Consider the following 18,431-nt stretch of genomic DNA (forward strand, 5'->3'; position numbering starts at 1 on the left):
ACATACCAGTACCATAAAAATTCTTTCATCTCGGTAAAAGAGAGAGAGAGAGTGTGTTTATCTCTCTCTGTTCTCTCAAAAAATACTTACAACGCTTCCAGCGAAAGAGAGGGAGCGAGTCACCACTATGATACATTATCTTGTGTGGCAAAAGAGAGAGAGAGAGAGAGAGAGAGTTAACCTTAATTAAAAGTGACATAGATAGATTACTATTGTATTTCTTTAAAATACTATCACATAATATGAATTTTGTAATTACAGTTATTATTATTATCATTATTTGAAAGTATAAAAAAACAAATAGTAAAAGTACTATTAAAAATCGAGTCTCAGTAAATGAGAGAGAGAAGAAGAGAGAGAGATGAGAGAGAGAGAGAGAGGGAGAGAGAGAGAGAGACGAGACGAGAGAGAGAGAGAGAGAGAGAGGGTGAGGAAGGAAATTTCATGAGCACTTGATGGCAGCAACAAATCAGCTCCTTCCCCCTCCGGTCACTAACTTGATACGTATATCTGAGTTTTAGTACCTGGAGTTAGAGAAAGAATCTGACTGGGATTTCCTTCAATCTTCCATAATTTTTTAAATCTATAAGCTAAAATCTCGCTAATTCACTATGGTATTTTCTTTAATGAATTGATATTATTGCTGTATAAATTAATATTAATATTTGAAAATAGTAAATCATTTATTTATCATACAAAAAAACATACATCATTTGTAGTAGAGAGAGAGAGAGAGAGAGAGAAGAGAGAGAGAGAGAGAGAAGAGAGAGAGAGAGAGAGAGAGAGAGAGAGAGAGAGAGAGAATTATTATTTTTATTATGTGATATCATTTAAACTTATTAAACTTACTAATACAGTATTAATCAAAATTAATATTTGAAAATTAGTAAATCATTTTTGTATCATAAAAAGGGATTTTGACGTAAGGAAAAATCTATTTCCTGGGCGATTGGGCTCGTGTCGCCAGCGAAAATTTAATCTATTATTTCTAGGGTAAATGTACTAACACATACCAGAGAATAAATAAATAAAGAAAAAGGTCAGTATAACTGACTCGCTCACCCTCCAAGAGGGTGTCGGTATGAACACTAGGCAGTGAGACCACTACCACGAGCCAAATACCAATAGAAATCTCCCACAACAAAAAACCCTCCATGAGGAGAGCCGACCCACAGAGAGAGCAGCTCGTACTACTACTACTCCATCCCATGCTGCCGACTGCTGCGTCTGGTGGCCCATCCTGAAGTTAGCAGACAATCTTGGGGGCAGGGATGGGTAGGGTGGGATTTCGCTGGCGACACGAGCCAATCGCCCAGAAATAGATTTTTCCTTACGTCAAAATCCCTTTTCTGGGCTCAGCTCGTGTCGCTGCGCGAAATCGTACCAGAGAAATAGCACAAGATTGTAAACAAAAGTAATAAAATAAATCAGAATAGGTCTCAAATAAAAAATAAAGTAAATATAAAAAAGAATATAATTGCTAAAAAGATACAAATACACAGTGATACAAAATAGAAATATGCTTAAATTACCCTTAATTCTAAAACATGTTTCTTATCATAAGGTAATTTACATATGTACAAGAGGTAAATGGCTTACATGTAACAAAATGGTATCTGTGTAAAGGCATGTATCAAAATATAATAGCAATTAGAGTAGTCAAATGAACAGATTAAACAACAATGATAATATATAAGGAATGCATATGACTTAATATACAAAACCCGTAACCATTATAAATGAGATGTATCCCCTAGCATAAAAATAAGGGGTAACATCCATGAGATCAAAATCCATAATCATCGTGAGTGTCCCTAGCAAAAACTAAGGGGCACCCACTACATCATCATAAAAGCAGCTAAGACACCAGGTGAATGTAAATGAACACGGTAGGAATAGACGAACTGTTGGGTGAAGCAGGTAGAAAAGGAGGACTGAATCTTCTACTACAAATTAACTAGAATCAGGGGAAACTATGTTTCCCGCTGCTACTGCTGAAAATTTCAGAGCTTCCAAGGATTACTTAAGGTAATGGCGTTTGAACACTGTCGGCGATTTCCATCCGGTATACTTTTTTCAACTCATCGAAGTTCATGTGTTGGAAATAATTAATTGAGGTGGCTACTGCCCTAACATCATGTGCTTTCGGGAAAGAGTCAGGATTGGCTTGCTTAATAAAGTACAGGATTTGCTGCCTGATGCCTTTAATGGATAAAGTACCACCTTTTTCCCCTCTTAAAGAGGGGACCCGATGAGGATGAGGAGGTCCTGGACAGAAAAGGCTCGTAAGGTTGTAACTGGGCAAAGAGATACATCTTGTGGAAGGGGTAGTACCTTCCAAGGTTCCCACCTCATCAAAGGATCTTCATTCTTCGCTAAAAAGCTACGTTCCGGAGAAAGTAGTACTTTCCCCTGTGGGAAGGAATTGAATATGATCCGGATCTCTGGATAAAGCCGACAGTTCTGAAATTCTTGCTCCTGAAGCTAAGCTTAATAAAACAGGGTTTCCTTAAGAGCATTATAAACGAGCATGTGTCATTGTCGGTTTCTGAAGCCAGTTTTAGAACATCGTTTAAGAACCATGAAACTGACGTAGGCCTTACAGAAGGTCTAAGTCTAGCACATGCCTTAGGAATAGACGAGAAGTAGGAATCCGTCAAGTCTATGTTGAACCCAAATTGAAATACTTTTTTCAAGGCTGACTTGTTTGTCGTAATCGTGCTAGCTGCTAAACCTTTTTCAAATAAGGATCTGAAAAAGGATATAGCTGAATTAACTGTCATGATCTAATATCAGATTCTCTCAGGAAGATTGCTAACTTTTTGACAGCAGCATCGTACTGTCTCAAAGTTGAATCCCTTTTATCGGATTCCAAGAAGAGAATATTCTGAGGGTCAATATTCGCATCTCTTTTTGCCGCAAACTTCATGAAATCCATAAAGTTAGGGTTTTGAGAATCCCTGAGGAAGCGAACACAGTCTTCGTTTGTACTGACTGGGAGAGCTTGGGATTGGGGATCCGAAGAGGACGAAGGCCCAGCTCCAGAATTAGGGGATACCAATTGCTCTTCGGCCAGTCTGGGGCTACTAGAGCCACTTGACCCTTGAACGTCCTGAGTTTGTTTAAAACTTTCATAAGAAGATTCACTGGGGGAAAGACATAAATCTTCTTCCAGTTGTTCCAGTCTAGAGCCAGGGCGTCCGTGGCATAGGCCAGAGGGTCCAGGTTGGGGGCTACATAACAGGGAAGTTTGTGATTTCGCTTGAGATGCGAAGAGATCCACCTGTAGCCCTGGGACTCTTTGAAGGATCCATTGGAACGAACTGTTGTCCAGTGACCATTCCGACTCTAGGGGCACTGACCGGGATAACGCGTCTGCTATGACGTTTCTCACTCCAGCTATGTGAGTGGAGGAGAGATGCCAACTGAACTTGTCTGCCAGGGAGAAGATGGCTACCATCACATGATTTAGATGACGTGACTTGGAGCCTCCTCTGTTTATACAATGTACTACCACTGCGCTGTCCAGAACTAGCTTTATGTGGGAGTACTTTGGTGGGCGCAACCTTTTTAGAGTCAAGAACACTGCCATTGCCTCCAGTACGTTTATATGGAACTGACTGAACTGAGGTGACCAAGTTCCTTGAACCTTTTGGACCTGTGAATACCCTCCCCAACCGCTTAAGGACGCGTCTGTGTGGATGGTAATCCCTGGTGGAGGGAACTGAAGGGGTACTGACACTGACAAATTCTTGACTTTCGCCCACGGCCGAAGACGATTCTTTAGAATCAGAGGGACTGAGGATAGTTTGTCCTGGCCCTGACATTTGCTCGTGAGCGCCAGATTCTGGTTAGGTCTTTCAGTTTGGCTTTCATTAAGACGTTCGTCACTGATGCCAAACTGGAGAGAACCCAGGATCCTCTCCTGAGCTCTCCTTGACGCCAGTTTGTGACTTAGAAATTGCTTGACTGACTTCGCTATTTCTTTCCTTTTGGTTGATGGAATCGACAGAGTATGGGAGGATAGATTCCATTGAATGCCCAGCCACTGAAAGTCTGACTCTGGAGTGAGTCTTGACTTGGTCCTGTTTATCTTGAAGCCTAGATATTCCAGGAACTGAATCACTTTCAGTGTAGCTCTGTTGCATTCCTCGACTGTTGAAGCCCAGATCAACCAATCGTCGAGATACGCTACTACCATAATCCCTTGTGATCCGAGTTGTTGCACTACCGCTTCCGCTAGTTTCTTGAACACCCTGGTGCCACGTTGAGTCCGAAGGGAACTACCTTGAAGGAGAATGCCTGGTCTCCTATCTTGAAAAACCCAGAATAACGGACGGCAAGTGTCTTGCAACTAGGGATATGATAGTAGGCGTCTGTAAGATCGATAGAGGTGGTGACGGCCCCACGGGAAGTAAGGTCCGCACCTGTGAGATCGTGAGCATCTTGAACTTGTCGCAGCGGATGGCTAAGTTTAAGCGGGACAAGTCTAAGATTACCCTTCTTTTTGTGAGCCTTTCTTTTGGCACGCTGAACAAGCGACCTTGAAATTTTAATCTCTTGACTCTCGCTATAGCTCCTTTCTGAAGGAGGTCCTCTGCGTACTCTGTCAATTCTTTGGAAGGAAGTTGACGGAAAGGTCTGGATGGAGGTGGGTTCGTCAACCAGCTCCAACCCAGGCCTTTTGACACTAGCTCTGAGCCCATTCGCTGAAGTTCCACCGGTGGCGAAAGTGAAACAGCCTCCCTCCTACCTGAAGTTCTTCATTGGTTCTGGTAACCGCCTCGGCCTCCTCTGAAGTGCTTTCCCCTGTTAAAGGGGCCTCCCGATCCTCTCGAAAGGAACGCTTACCTCTGCCTCCCTTACCCGAGCGGTCATACTTCGTGAAGCTTGACTCTCGAAGGCTTGATTGTAAGCTGGAGAGATGGCGTAAGAGGTGGAGGGCTGAGGCTGAGGGGATATCACATAAATTGGCTGTGATTGAGCCTTAGAGGTGGAAGGTTGGGCTGTTTGCACTAAGGGCACCGCTGGAACTTGCTGAGGAAAGCGTGGCTGCTTTTTCTGGTAAGGATGGAAAACGCCTAGGTTTCCTCTGTCCCTTACCTTTAGGTGTTAGGTCTTGTCTCCTCTTAGCCGTAAGGCCCCAACGGTCCTTAAGGCTCTGGTTCAGCCTCGTAGCCTCTGACTGGACTTCCTTCACCATAGCTTCTGGGAAGAGATCTGCTCCCCAGATGTTAGACGAGAGTAACCTATTCGGCTCATGTCGAATGGTTGCCTCTTGTAGGACATGCTTCCTACAATTCGTTCTAGCAGTGGCAAACTCAAACATATCCGACTGTACCGTTTGAGTCAGGGCTTTGGTCATGAGCTTAAAAAGCGGTTCTGAGCCATAAGCTATGGTTGCTACCTCGGACATAGCCATAGAGTTAATTGATCTGGCTAATCGCGATATCGCGTCAAATTCAGCCTGAATAAGGCCATCTGGGAGCCTGGGTAGCTTTCACCAAACTGCTCCATAGCACAGTCCGGTTTGAGTTTGCCAGCTGAGAAGGTGTTTGGCAAGTCCTCCCACAATTCTCCGGCTGAGGGGAGCAACGGAGATGTGGGATCTGCTTCCTTCAATTGAGGCATGGGTTCCCCCTTCTGGGCCGCTGGGATGGTAGACCTCGCGATCTTTGTCAGGAACGGGAGCGGGGTACTCTCATCCATTGTGAAAATGGTAAAGGGACTCTTGAAAGGTTGTATCCTGGTATTAGAACAATCCATGTCCTCTAAACATCTGAGCCATTCTCTCTGAGCCTGGTCACGTGAATAGAGGACTGTCTCCTTTGGTACCCTATCATCCCGAACCATGGCTGAAGCTGTAAGCCTTGCGTAGCCTATGAACGGAGGCTGGAGGTCTTCCGGGAAGAACTCGAAGTCCTCTATCCTTCGAGTTCCGAATTCCGGTATGGAAATGAGACCGTCTTGGAAGGGGGCGTATGACGCTACTCTCCATGGATTGTTCATCGAGAACGGAGGTAGCGAGTCATACGGAGGAAGCTGAGTTCCACTCGTATTGGAAAGTGGAGGAGAGGCTAGAGGGGCTTCTCTCAGTCCGGCTATAATGGAGTCTTGGGAAGTAATCCTATCCGACAGACGAGAGATCATTTGTTCCATGCTACTCTTTAGGGACCCAACCAGGTCGCCCACCTGTTGCAACAGGCCAGCATTGGAGTCCAAGGCCGGAGCTGCTGCGGAGGTGGAGGGGTGGCTCTGAATCGGAACCAAGGGTAGCGGAACTGGTGACTCTGCCGGGGTGCGAGATCTCTCTCTGGAGGGGCTTTACTCCTCGAGGACTTAGAGCCGGAGCTAGAAGCTTTAGACCTGTCTGCTCCGGGATTCGCAACCGGAGACTTACGTGAGGAGGATGACGCCGAAGTCGACTTCTTAGACGACGACGACGTCTTGGTCAAGGATTTCACTGCTTGACCCTTGACCTTAGGTCTAACCGAAGCGTCAGGAAGAGTATATAATTCATCACCTGTAAAGCCTTGGAAGGATGGAGAGGTTGCAGGAGTAGAAGAAACAGTTACACCCAAGGGTGACCCTTGGGTGTCCACCCTACTTACTCGACCAACAGGTCGTCTACACCTACCATAGGTTCCACATTAATATCTAGAGTCGCGACGTCCGTGGAGATATCCTGGTCTTGATCAGTTAATGAGGCAGCCAGCTGTTGTTGGATGAAGGCGATAGTAGGGGCCGCCTCTACTGGGTCGACGTATCCTGTCGCCTTGCCTCCGGGGAAGATTAACAGCGCCAACCGCTTCTCCAAGATGTAGGGCATACCCTTGGCGGCGTTCTTCCCAAAACCGCCGACCCAGGCCCGCAGGGTTGCCAGTGCGGTATCCTTCACTGCCGGCGCCTGGAAGAGAGGGCGTAGATTAGATTTTTAAGAAACACTTAAACTAAAACTTAAAATTAAGGACTTAAAGGCTTAGAGGTGCCTTAAGTTAAAGTGGGATGATGAAAACTTAAGCACTAAAACAGAAGCGGAGCAGCTACCGGAGATGGGATACTCACCCCTTCTAAAAGCTGCTCACCAGATCGTAACATATGGTACACGTCTCATGGTACCAGACCTGGATGTCCCCGTGCAGCGTCGCGCATGGAGCATGGGACCGGCAAACTTCGTGTCCACATGGGTCCTGAAGTGTGGCGGCGCATCCCGGATGCTCACAGTTGGTGGCCTGTAAGTGGGAAGATACATGAGTATCTTAAAGAATAACACTTACAGGCTAAAGGACAGAAGAACTCCGTTGCATGCCGGAGCTCGGAAAAAATTTGGGCATAACTCTCTCCCCCCGCCTCGCCTGAATAGGCTATAATCCCGGAGATATCCGGTAAGACATGTAAGGGAGGGGGGAAAAGGTTTAAGGTACTTAAGATAAACTTATAGTTAATCTAATAACGCTTAAACCTAAAACTCAAACGAACCGGACCAAGTCCAGTGCGTAGCGGAGTTTAGTAACTCAGCAATGCGGTAAGGTTAGCAGGGACCCACTGTATGTTCCGGTCCACTCTACTGGGTGGACTAACATCTTCCCGCTGGATGCCAGGACTCCGATCAGGAAAGGAGTCCTAGCAAGGTCGGGAAGAGCGAGGAGACATACAGGCTCGAGCGAACCGGAGCGACAAGGAAGCAACGGATGGGGGAAAGGCCAGTACCCCCCACCACATCACCACCGGGCCGGACCGAGAAGCCGGAGAGGTCGCGTCCAGTCTGGGTCTGTCCCGTCTCCCTGGCCCCTCCGCCTGGGGGGAGAGAGGGAGGCATGCTCGGGTATGTGGAGCGAGCGTGGGCAGACCGACCCACCCTCCCCCCCCGACTCTATGGAAGAGCGGGAGGAGGGGGGAAGGGGACTGGGCAGGCGTCTGGCTGTCTCGTGATCGCGTAGTGACCACGAGGCGGTAAGACTAAAATAAGGACAACTAAGCCTAGGACCAACCAACTGATCAGAGAGATGCTATCGGGAAGCAACTGAACTGAAAAGCGGTAGCATGGAGACCTACTGGGCCAAAACCGACTGATCAGAGAGATGCTATAGGGAAGCAACCGAACTGATGAGCGGTAGCATAGGCTCAAGGAGCCAGGACCTAGGCTAAGCCAGACGCCTAACTAACCTAGCCACAACAAAATACATGGTATAATAAAATAAAATAAAAGAAAGAAAACAATATAGTAGGAGAAAAAATCCAGGAGTGTACGACTAACCCGAAGGAAAGTCTACCACTCAAAGCTAGTCAGAGGCCGATACTAAGAGCCGGGACTAGGGTCTGGAAAGAAGAAGCCTACATAAGGTAAAAGACATGCATGCATGACAAACCTGAGTAGACAGTACCCTAAGTAAAATGGATAATAAATATAGAGCGTAAATAGATAAGGGGATGTTCTAGGTATGGGAGACCGAGAACGAACCACCACGCGGCAGAACCATGCTGCCATGCTCGTTCCGACCCCCAGAGTTCGTATTTATACCTAAAAAACGGCAAATACTGACTGAGGGCCGGAAAAAACCAACCAACCATAAATACTGAGTACTTAACTTAGCTGCTGCAATAGCTGCACGCTCCATCATAGATAAATCCAACGAAAGGGCACAAAAAACACAGAGAGAAAAATATCACGTGTGACTCGTGTGCGCTAACTGAAAAGGATGGCCACCAGAGGCGCAGCAGTCGGCAGCATGGGATGGAGTAGTAGTAGTACGAGCTGCTCACTCGTGTCGGCTCTCCTCATGGAGGGTTTTTGTTGTGGGAGATTTCTATTGGTATTTGGCTCGTGGTAGTGGTCTCACTCGCCTAGTGTTCATACCGACACCCTCTTGGAGGGTGAGCGAGTCAGTTATACTGACCTTTTTCTTTATTTTATTTATTCTCTGGTATGTGTTAGTACATTTACCCTAGAAATAATAGATTAAAGGATATTTCGCGCAGCGACACGAGCTGAGCCCAGAAATGTATTTAGTCATGAAAATAAACATCAAAATACACTAATTAGTGATTATTTTCGTCGGAAAATTCCGCGAATGGGCGAGTCCGTCCGCAAATAATTTCTAGATAGCTTCCAAAGAAAAATCCGCAAATGTGTGAGTCCGCGAATACGGGGGAACACTGTAATAATAATAAAACTGTAATTACAAAATTCATAATGGTCGTATTTTAAAGAGATGAAAATGACCTTTCCATTTCACTTGTAAGGATAATTCCTTTTTCTTACTGAGATGAGAGAATTTTTATGGTAGATGCACATGTTTATTATATTTTCAAATATTAATAATAATAATAATAGAAGCAGTAATAATACGATAACTAATTTCATAAGAAAATTCTTCCCTTCATCTTTTTCTGTATCAATTTCCCTACCTCATAACTCCAGTGACACTCGGAGCTTAACAATGCCATACAATGGTCAACGAATTTAATGGTTTTATGTAATCTCTCTCTCCCTCTCTCTCTCTCTCTCTTGTATTTTAATGAAAATATACAGTAATTTGTGAATACACAGTGTTGCACATGAAAAAAGTAAATTAGTGATAATTTTAGAGATACAGCCCTAAGAAAAATTGCAAATTAGTGAAATTTTCCCTGTGGACATGTTTTCAAGAACGTCGTTCCGGCTTACGACGATTTTCGGGTTACGACGCGTCTTAAGAACGGAACCCCCGTCGTAACCCTGAGACTGCCTGTATTCACCGGGGAGAGAGAGAGAGAGAGAGAGAGAGAGAGAGAGAGAGAGAGAGAGAGAGAGAGAGAGGAGGAGGAGGAGGAGGAGGAGGAGGAGGAGGAGGAGGAGGAGGAGGAGGAGGAGGAGGAGGAGGAGGTCTGGTACGCATCCCCGCAAATACGGGGGGACCACTGCATGCGAATTTCTGGCAAATAATGCGAGGAAACGTTCCCGAGAGAAATCCGCGAATCCGGAGAACATGAATAAGGGGGTCCACTGAATAAATAAATACAGGCGGTCCCCGGGTTACGACGGTTCCGGCTTACGACGTTCCGAGGTTACGACGCTTTTTCTTAAATATTCAATGGAAAAATCCGTCCTGGGTTACGACGCTGTTCCGAGGTTACGACGCTGACGCTTCCGACGCTCCGAGTTAATGACGCTTTTAAAAACGCATACTATGATAAAAATCCTTTATAGTTTAGCACAGTATATTAATAAAAATAAGTTTCTGGTTAGATTACAACAAAAATTTTGAGATTATGATGATTTTCGACACTTTTTATGTTGTATTTTTCTATGTTTTTTAGTGACGCCTCATATGCGGAACTAGTTTCCGAACGAATGAATACATACTAGTTTACATATAACAGTCCAAAAGCGCAAATAATGAAAAAATCATTGCTTGTTTCCAGTAATAATAACAAAACGAAGTTTCTGGTTAGATTACAACGCAAATTCCAAGTATCCAAAGAGAGACATTATCCGTTAATTTGATCAGAGAGAAGAGAGAGAGAGAGAGAGAGAGGAGAGAGAGAGAGAGAGAGAGAGAGAGAGAGAGAGAGAGAGAGGCGTCTTCCGACGCTCCGAGTTAGGACAGAGAAGTGTTCGTTTCGTTAAACGGCCTCTGACTCATGCCAGTAAATGGTTTTGTTGATACTATTAATATAAGCCTATTTTAAAGTTATACGTTTACTGTTTAATTAGTCTATATGATACGTAAATAGTAATCAACTGTTCTTGTAGCCCTCAATATTTGGCAAAATCGAAGTATCCAAAGAGAGACATTATCCAGTACGTAATTTGATCAGAGAGAGAGAGAGAGAGAGAGAGAGAGAGAGAGAGAGAGAGAGAGAGAGAGAGAGAGAGAGAGAGAGAGAGAGAGAGACGCTTTGGCAACAATGGTCTCGGGGGTTTTTATAGCTTCCTTCTGCTTGATGATCGTGGATATTGTAGAAGGATTTCGACCATACTCGTTTGCCAAATCGACGATACGAACGCCACGTTCATGCTTTGCTATAATTTCATGTTTTGCTTCCATCGAAATAATTTTCTTGGGTTTTTTCTTATCACCTGCTTTGTCTTTAGCTTTGAGACCCATGGTTAATAATAAAATAGACAAAATAACACGAACAATAGGCGCAAATACAACGAACTAAACAACGACGTGTTAACATGCAGCACCAACAAAAAACAACAGACTGAACGCCATTTATCGGTCGCCTATACAACTAACACTCATCGCAAAATCGTATCTCAAATATTTCGTTGTATATCAAAGCTTGTATTTTCGCAAATTTTCTGTTATATCTCAAAACATTCGTATATTAGGGCAATCGTATGTCAAGTTTCCATTGTAATTTCATCAGAGAGAGAGAGAGAGAGAGAGAGAGAGAGAGAGAGATAGAGAGAGAGAGGAGAGGAGAGAGAGAGAGAGAGAGAGACGCTTTGGCAACAATGGTCTCGGGGATTGACGTAACGTTTATTTTCTGAACAGATAGGACAGAGAAGTGTTCGTTTCATTAAACGGCCTCTGACTCATGGCAGGAAATGTTTTGTTGATACTAATATATAAGCCTATTTAAAGATACATTTACTTTAATTAGTCTATATGATACGTAAATAGTAATCAGCTGTTCTTGTAGCCCTCAAGATTTTGCAAAATCACTCCAGGTTGTACATAAACTTCAAGAATGTAGTGTCACCAGAGGATTACAATAGTTTTTACCTTCAAGAACCAGCATTCTTTATGAAAATAACTCCAGGTTGTACATAAAACTACAGGAAACAACATGTAGTGTAACCAAAGGATTACAAGTAAGGTTTTATAACTTTTTATTAGTTTAAGACATAATTCCAAGCATCGTTCCGGCTTACGACGATTTTCGGCTTACGACGCGTCTCAAGAACGGAACCCCCGTCGTAACCCGGGACTGCCTGTATATGTGTATATATATATATATATATATATATATATATATATATATATATATATATATATATATATATATATAATTTCAAATGGTTCTCTTTTCCTATCACCAGCAGAAAAAGTAAATGTAGAATATTACTATTTGCATTCCATTCAAGAACACAGTAAAAGACTCCAAATGCAATTACCATACAGCCATACAAGAAAACAAGAAACAGTTAAGAAATCTTACCTGATCTCAAAATCAATATTAGACTCATAAGCTTCATAAACTGGCATCCCTACACCATCCACAGACACCTTGCCTTCCCCAAGTAACCGTTTAGCAGCAGCTATAAGCCTTGGCAGTGCTAAGGTTATCTTCAAGAAGGGTACTTTCTTGTTACCATGGTACCCATAGATGCTTTCTTTAATTACCATGTCGACTGCCAAAACAGCTTCTGTAATGTTGTCCTTGTTGGATTTCATATCACTGAAAACAACATCATTTAATGTTCTCTGAAATGAAAAATGACATTTTTATGATAAAATAGTTTCATACATAATTACCAAGTAATCACATAGCTATAGAGCTCCAACTCTCACAGCAGCTTAAATGAAAAAAATTTGCAGGTAACACTTCAAAGTTTAGTGCAGGTATACCACTAACAGGTATAACAGGAACGACTCAGCAAACCTCTTTCTGTTTATGCCTTATGTCCATGAGAGGGGAGGAGGGGGCTCCAGTCATGTTATTACTTGATAAGTATATACAGGTAGTCCCTGATTTTGTTAGCGGCCTCAGTTATCAGTGATTCCGTTTTACAACACTTGTCTAGTGACAACAACTGGTTTTTCAGCACCGATATGTGTTGATCTGATCGCCAATAACAGCAGCACCAATCTCTGATTATTTGTGCCAATAACCAGGGATTGGCGCTGTTATCGCTAATTTTCTGTTATTGTCACGCCATCGGGAATGGATCCCCAGCCGATACCCGGGGACTACCTGTATAAAACGGAGTCCCTTGTACAGACTGAAAACATGCAGAGCTGTAAACGGTGAAAATTAATATTTGATGTGCTTTTATTGTTTGTTTTGTTTGTTTGTTTGTATGGTGCTTTTACGTTGCATGGAAACAGTGGTTATTCAGCAACGGGACCAACAGCTTTACGAGACTTCCGAACCAAGTCGAGAGTGAACTTCTATCACCAGAAATACACATCTCTCACTCCTCAATGGAATTGCTGAGAATTGAACCCGCAACCACCGAGGTGGGACGCTGATACCATACCAACCACACCACTGAGGCAGATGTGCTATCAAGAATTTGGAAAGTTCATAAAACAAAAATCTAGCCATGGGACAGCAGTAGTCTTGAGCAAAACCAGTCAAACAAAATGCTCTAAAACAATGATTTTCAACCTCTTTGATACTGTAACTATGAGCAACTCAATATGACCAATGACCCCCTTTAAAATTTTTGAGTACATATGATGTAGGGTTACCATATTTTCATTGATCAGGAAAAACAATGGAGTCAGGCAATGGTTCCCTGTCCCTGTTGGTCTAGTGGGAAAGGCTGATGTTTATGGCCAGAAAAGAAGACAAAAGCAAGCTGAACGAAGACTCGATAGAAGGCTTATGCTACAGAAGTTGAAGCCTTAATTCCCGAACTGGAAGACCCTGTCTCGTAAGACAGGTCTGAGATACTCTTTGGAGTTTGCATGCGGACACAGAAGGAAGTATCCTACATATCCAAGAATTCCATCCAATCACCCTGGAGAACAGACAACAGGGGTGTTCAGTTCATCTCCACAAGCAACCGAGTGAACTTGCAGAACATCATGCAGACTTGCAGAAAACCAAGTGGACTAGTTGCCTAGTTGCCGACCCTGCCAATACTTTACAGTCGTGGACACATAGCCATCAGGGTAGGATTAACTTCTTATTTTTTATAAATCTTGTGTGGACTCTAGGACACCTTGTACAAACTGAAAACATAGCGGAACTGTACGTAGTGAAAACTTATATCTGACACGCTTTTAAGAACTTGGAAAGTTCATAAGAGACAAAAACCTGGCCATTGGACAGCACCGGTTTTGAACAAAAACAAGAGTGACAACTCTGCAGTCAGACACAATGCTTTAAAACAGTGGTTTTCAACCTTTTTGATGTGATCCCTTAAAAGCTTTGAGTCAATAATATGTAGGGTTACCATATTTTCATCAATCAGACAGTACAAAAGGAAACTATATTCACTATGATGGGTCTGTCACTAACCCCGTGAGAGGTCTGCTCCAAGTTCGATATTATAAACAGAAAAAAATTCAACACCAACAGTTGAAACTGGGGATACGAATATAGAAAGAAACACTAACACAACAAAAGTTTATTTACAAGCTTACTAACAAAGATAAATGCAGAATGGTATCTCCTATTTACATAAAAAAGGCACAATCTTACAATGCGTGAACTGGGGAAAGGGTGAGGTAATGAAAGTACTTGCTGGCCAGTTTCGCGACTCGAAGCGATGGCTTCACAAAAGGAGAACTGCAATTGCAGACTATTTCTTGACTGTATTGCAGAAAATAATGTCTATTCTTGATACTCGAAGGGCAGGAACTTCTCAAAACCTCTCGCAGAACGTTTCTTCTCTGAAATCTTGCTCTACGTCGAAATGCCTCGGTCGTCCACTCCTGACGATGCCTTTTTTTTCTCTGATCCTTCGTGTGCTCCTTCTTCTCTTATCTCTCTCGGATAATCTCTGATCTCTGCTGCTGAGCTCTCACTGATCAGATCTGTAACTATCTCTGATGATGATCTCCTACTCTTACTTCGTCCATCGTATTTATACGGCAACCTGAGGGCGGGGCCTACGGCGAACGTCACAGACTCCTGAGATTACCGGAACTTCTTACAAGAACCCAGACGAAGAACTCAGAAATCGCGAAGTTCCTCACGTCACGTTGGTGCCTGTCAAGTTCTACAACACTCCTGCCGATTCTAAAACCATCATGAGAACAGGCACCTCCAACACACACGCAAAAATCTCTGTGCTGCAGAACTTCTCGAAGATGCGCTTTCCTTTCCTTTAACTCGTATTTCTTTGCTATGAAGCGATTACCATTACAGGGTCCCAAACCTATCTACACATTTTCATCTATTCCTCTTTCCAAATCAGTAAAGAAATTTTTTTTTTTTGTCTGACAAGTCAACTTCCAAATCTCTTAGGCCTTTCTGCTCTGAAGAGACCAAAGTCTACCCCCAAACACGATTTTTCACTGTTAATTTGTTGTATACACACATTCCCACTGAGCAATGGAACATAGTTGAGGACTAATGATCTCGTGACCCCCAAGTTGTTTTGAAAACCCCTGCTCTAAAAGAAAGAGTATGAGAAATGAAATTAGGCATTCAGCAGCAGGAGTCTGGTATGGCTAGATACGTAGTGCCGAGTGCCCTGAAACAGGCATCTACCGCTCAGAATGGGGGCTGTTAGTGAGAGGGTTCATGGTGCTTTCTCTTCTGCTTGTAGTCTAAGTAAGATCTTTCAACAAAAGAACCCTCATGAGTCATCCTGAGTGAAGATATCATCACTCCAAAGAAAATTGGACAGAGGACAAGATATATGGAAACAGCAAAACCCATGGGAAGGCTGTGAGCTGAAGGTAGCCTCCTGCTGCAGGATGGGAAGTAGAAAAACAGAAAACATTATCTGTTTATCAGGGTCCATGAGAAACCAGAAAAATGTTACGATGCTTAAAGTTTGCACCAGAAACTTAGGAACTGGATCAACACTCTATACATACAGTTGTCTAATAACTCTAATTGATTAACATGTCGGTGGATAACGAGTCCCAAAACAACTCATCCACTAAAGTTCTAAATAAACAAACAGGTTAAAAATTATCTAACCATCTGAACGTACCTGTGATTCTCTTGGTAGATGGCTGAAGGCAAAGATACGAGGGCTGAGAGCAACTGTGTGTCTCTCCCAGTAGAAAAAGAGCACCTAAGTGGCCTTCTTGCAATCCCCATAGGACAGGACTACGAGACCAACTGAAGAGATGTCTCTCGGTAATACTTGAGAGACTCCTATCTTCTTAGCCCCTGGTCCTGTAACCAGTCAAGAGAGACCCCTTACTTCAAAAATCTTAAGAAGAACTTCAGCCAGGAGGATTAATTCCATCTAAGCAACAGAGAAAAAAATGTTTTACTAGCTCAATAACTAGTCAAGAGTGCCAACTCCATGACACTACTTGGAGGTGAAGAAAACCCACCATAAGTGGGAGTTTTCTACAACATGCCTGTAAAGTCTTACACAAAAGTCCCTGTCTGCAAAGGAACATGCTGAAGAGAAACATAGATGCTTGTGAACAGTTGCATGGTACTCAAAGGCGAGAGTTCGATACCAAGGAGGGGCACCCGGTCGTCAAAAAAGAATAATATCTTCTTAAAAGACAGACTCGGATGCTATTGGCTTGGACACTGCTGGTCTGCTTGGCGCCAAACACCGGCATTTCACAACCTGAAGTTCACGAGAAAAAGCACAAGACTGTCTCAGACATTATAAGAAAGCTGTAGACTATCCTCCTGCTCCCTGAGATGCTTACAGGAGAGCAGATAAGAGCAAAACTATCTGAATAGTGGCCTCTTTAATGGCTGAGATTCCCCAGAAAAAACACTATCAGCACTTCTTGTCTCACTGAAAAGTGCCTTTTACATTAGAGTATCACTAGGAATGGCAAATGCACAGCCCTATGGATGCCTTTCCAATGGCTGCCCATCGATACCTGCATACAACAGGCTTGATGAGGGGCAACTACAGGGGGCAAAAGCCCCCTCGGACTCCCAAGGGCTGTCAGTATGCCTCCTCCCAGGTTTGGGGGAGTCTGACAGGAGATATGACAAATTTTTAATCAATTTGTATTTTTCATAGCTAACAAATCTGAGGTCTTAACAATAGGATAATCATGTGCCAGCTGGAAACCAGTTAAAAACAATCAAAGATTGTAAAGCAAGGAATCTATGGCATCTGGCAACTCATGTGTATACAAGGCGGAAGCTGGTCACCGACCACGCATAGAACCCTATGGCACGTCAGTCTTTCTTTGATCGCCTTGTAGAGCAGTTGCTTGCACTCTTCTTCCCAAGCCAGTTACTTTGTTTGCTCATGATTTCTTTCTTTCAGTGTTTGTTAGTGTGCCTTGTTGATTATCATGGATCCCTCCAATTCTTTTCGGCCTCGTCAAGTATGTATTTATAATTTTGTATACTATAACGAACATCCATGTGCAAAGAGTTCCAGTTAAAGTAGCATGGAAAATCAAAAAAATTAATAACAATGTAACTTCACTTTTCAAACTCAACAAAGTGCTGTGTCTTGGACGTTGGCGGTCATTTCCCTCCGCCTCTCTCGATCTCTAGCCAGTTGTATTAGTTGATTTACAGAGTAATCTCCATCAAAGTCTCCCACCAAGCTGTTCAAGTATTTTACTCTTTGTCTACCTCTCCACTTCCTCCCCTCTATCCTTCCAGTAAGGCACAAATGCTATATCTTCTCACTAATTATTTTATGTCCAACAAAATTCATTTGTCTCTTCCTTATTTCACTTACAAGGGCTCTCTGTATTCCAATTCTTGCTAACATCTCCTCATTTGTCACTATCTGTTCATAATATTCTCAGCACTCTTCTATAAAACCAAACTTCCCATTTATCTATGCATAAAAAATCTCTCTTACCTCAGAGAGAGAGAGAGAGAGAGAGAGAGAGAGAGAGAGAGAGAGAGAGAGAGAGAGAGAGAGAGAGAGAGAGAGAGAGAGAGAGAGAGAGAGAGAGAGAGAGAAATTATATTTATATTACCTAATGTTATTTATTTTACCCACAAGTTTGAAAACTTATAAATAACATGAAAAATTAAACACTTTTGCAGGGCTTCTTGAGGATTCACAAATGTTTGCGAGTCTATGAAAACTCACATATGACAATTAGGTTCCAATGAAAAGTTCGTCCTGCTGTGAACTGACACAAGTTTGGGGAATGACTGTAATCAATTTGATTGCAAATTTGCTAATGTAGCAAAAAATTATAAACTTGAATCTGATCTTAACAACAAATCAATAAAATACCGATCCTAAACATTACATATAATAATTGAAGATTAGATAACCGGCAAAAAAAAAAAAACAGCAAATATCCAATGTTTTACATTTTGGACAGCAGAAGCAGAATGAGGTTGTCTGCAGCCATTCCTGGTATTCATGTTAGTGGGTGGCACTGTTCACCTGCACTAAAGTTTGAAGCGTCACCCGTGAATTTTTTATTCAAGTTGCCATGCAAGTTGAAACTATAGCCATGTAATTACTTGGTAAGTTACTTGTATTAAAGTTCAAATTATCTGGATTATGATAAAATGACAAATTTTCAAAGACAATCTGTATTTTTCATAGCTACAAACCTGAGGTTTAACAATAGGATAACTTTCTAGTGCCTAGTTGGATCCGGTTAAACAACTGCGAGATTGAA

At 42.9% G+C, this 18,431-nt stretch overlaps 1 protein-coding gene across 1 annotated transcript in view; it reads right to left on the reverse strand.

Moving 5' to 3' along the window:
• The window catches only part of LOC135211059 (DNA polymerase delta catalytic subunit-like), a gene marked incomplete in the record, with an annotated part of 237,143 nt that overhangs the window by 131,169 nt on the left and 87,543 nt on the right, over positions 1-18,431 (reverse strand). Inside the window, 1 exon segment of the mRNA XM_064244116.1 lies at positions 12,154-12,419. Coding sequence (XP_064100186.1) covers positions 12,154-12,419 — 266 coding nt within the window.

Source organism: Macrobrachium nipponense, chromosome 4 (assembly GCF_015104395.2).
Source record: "Macrobrachium nipponense isolate FS-2020 chromosome 4, ASM1510439v2, whole genome shotgun sequence".
NCBI classification, from domain to species: Eukaryota; Metazoa; Arthropoda; class Malacostraca; order Decapoda; family Palaemonidae; genus Macrobrachium; species Macrobrachium nipponense.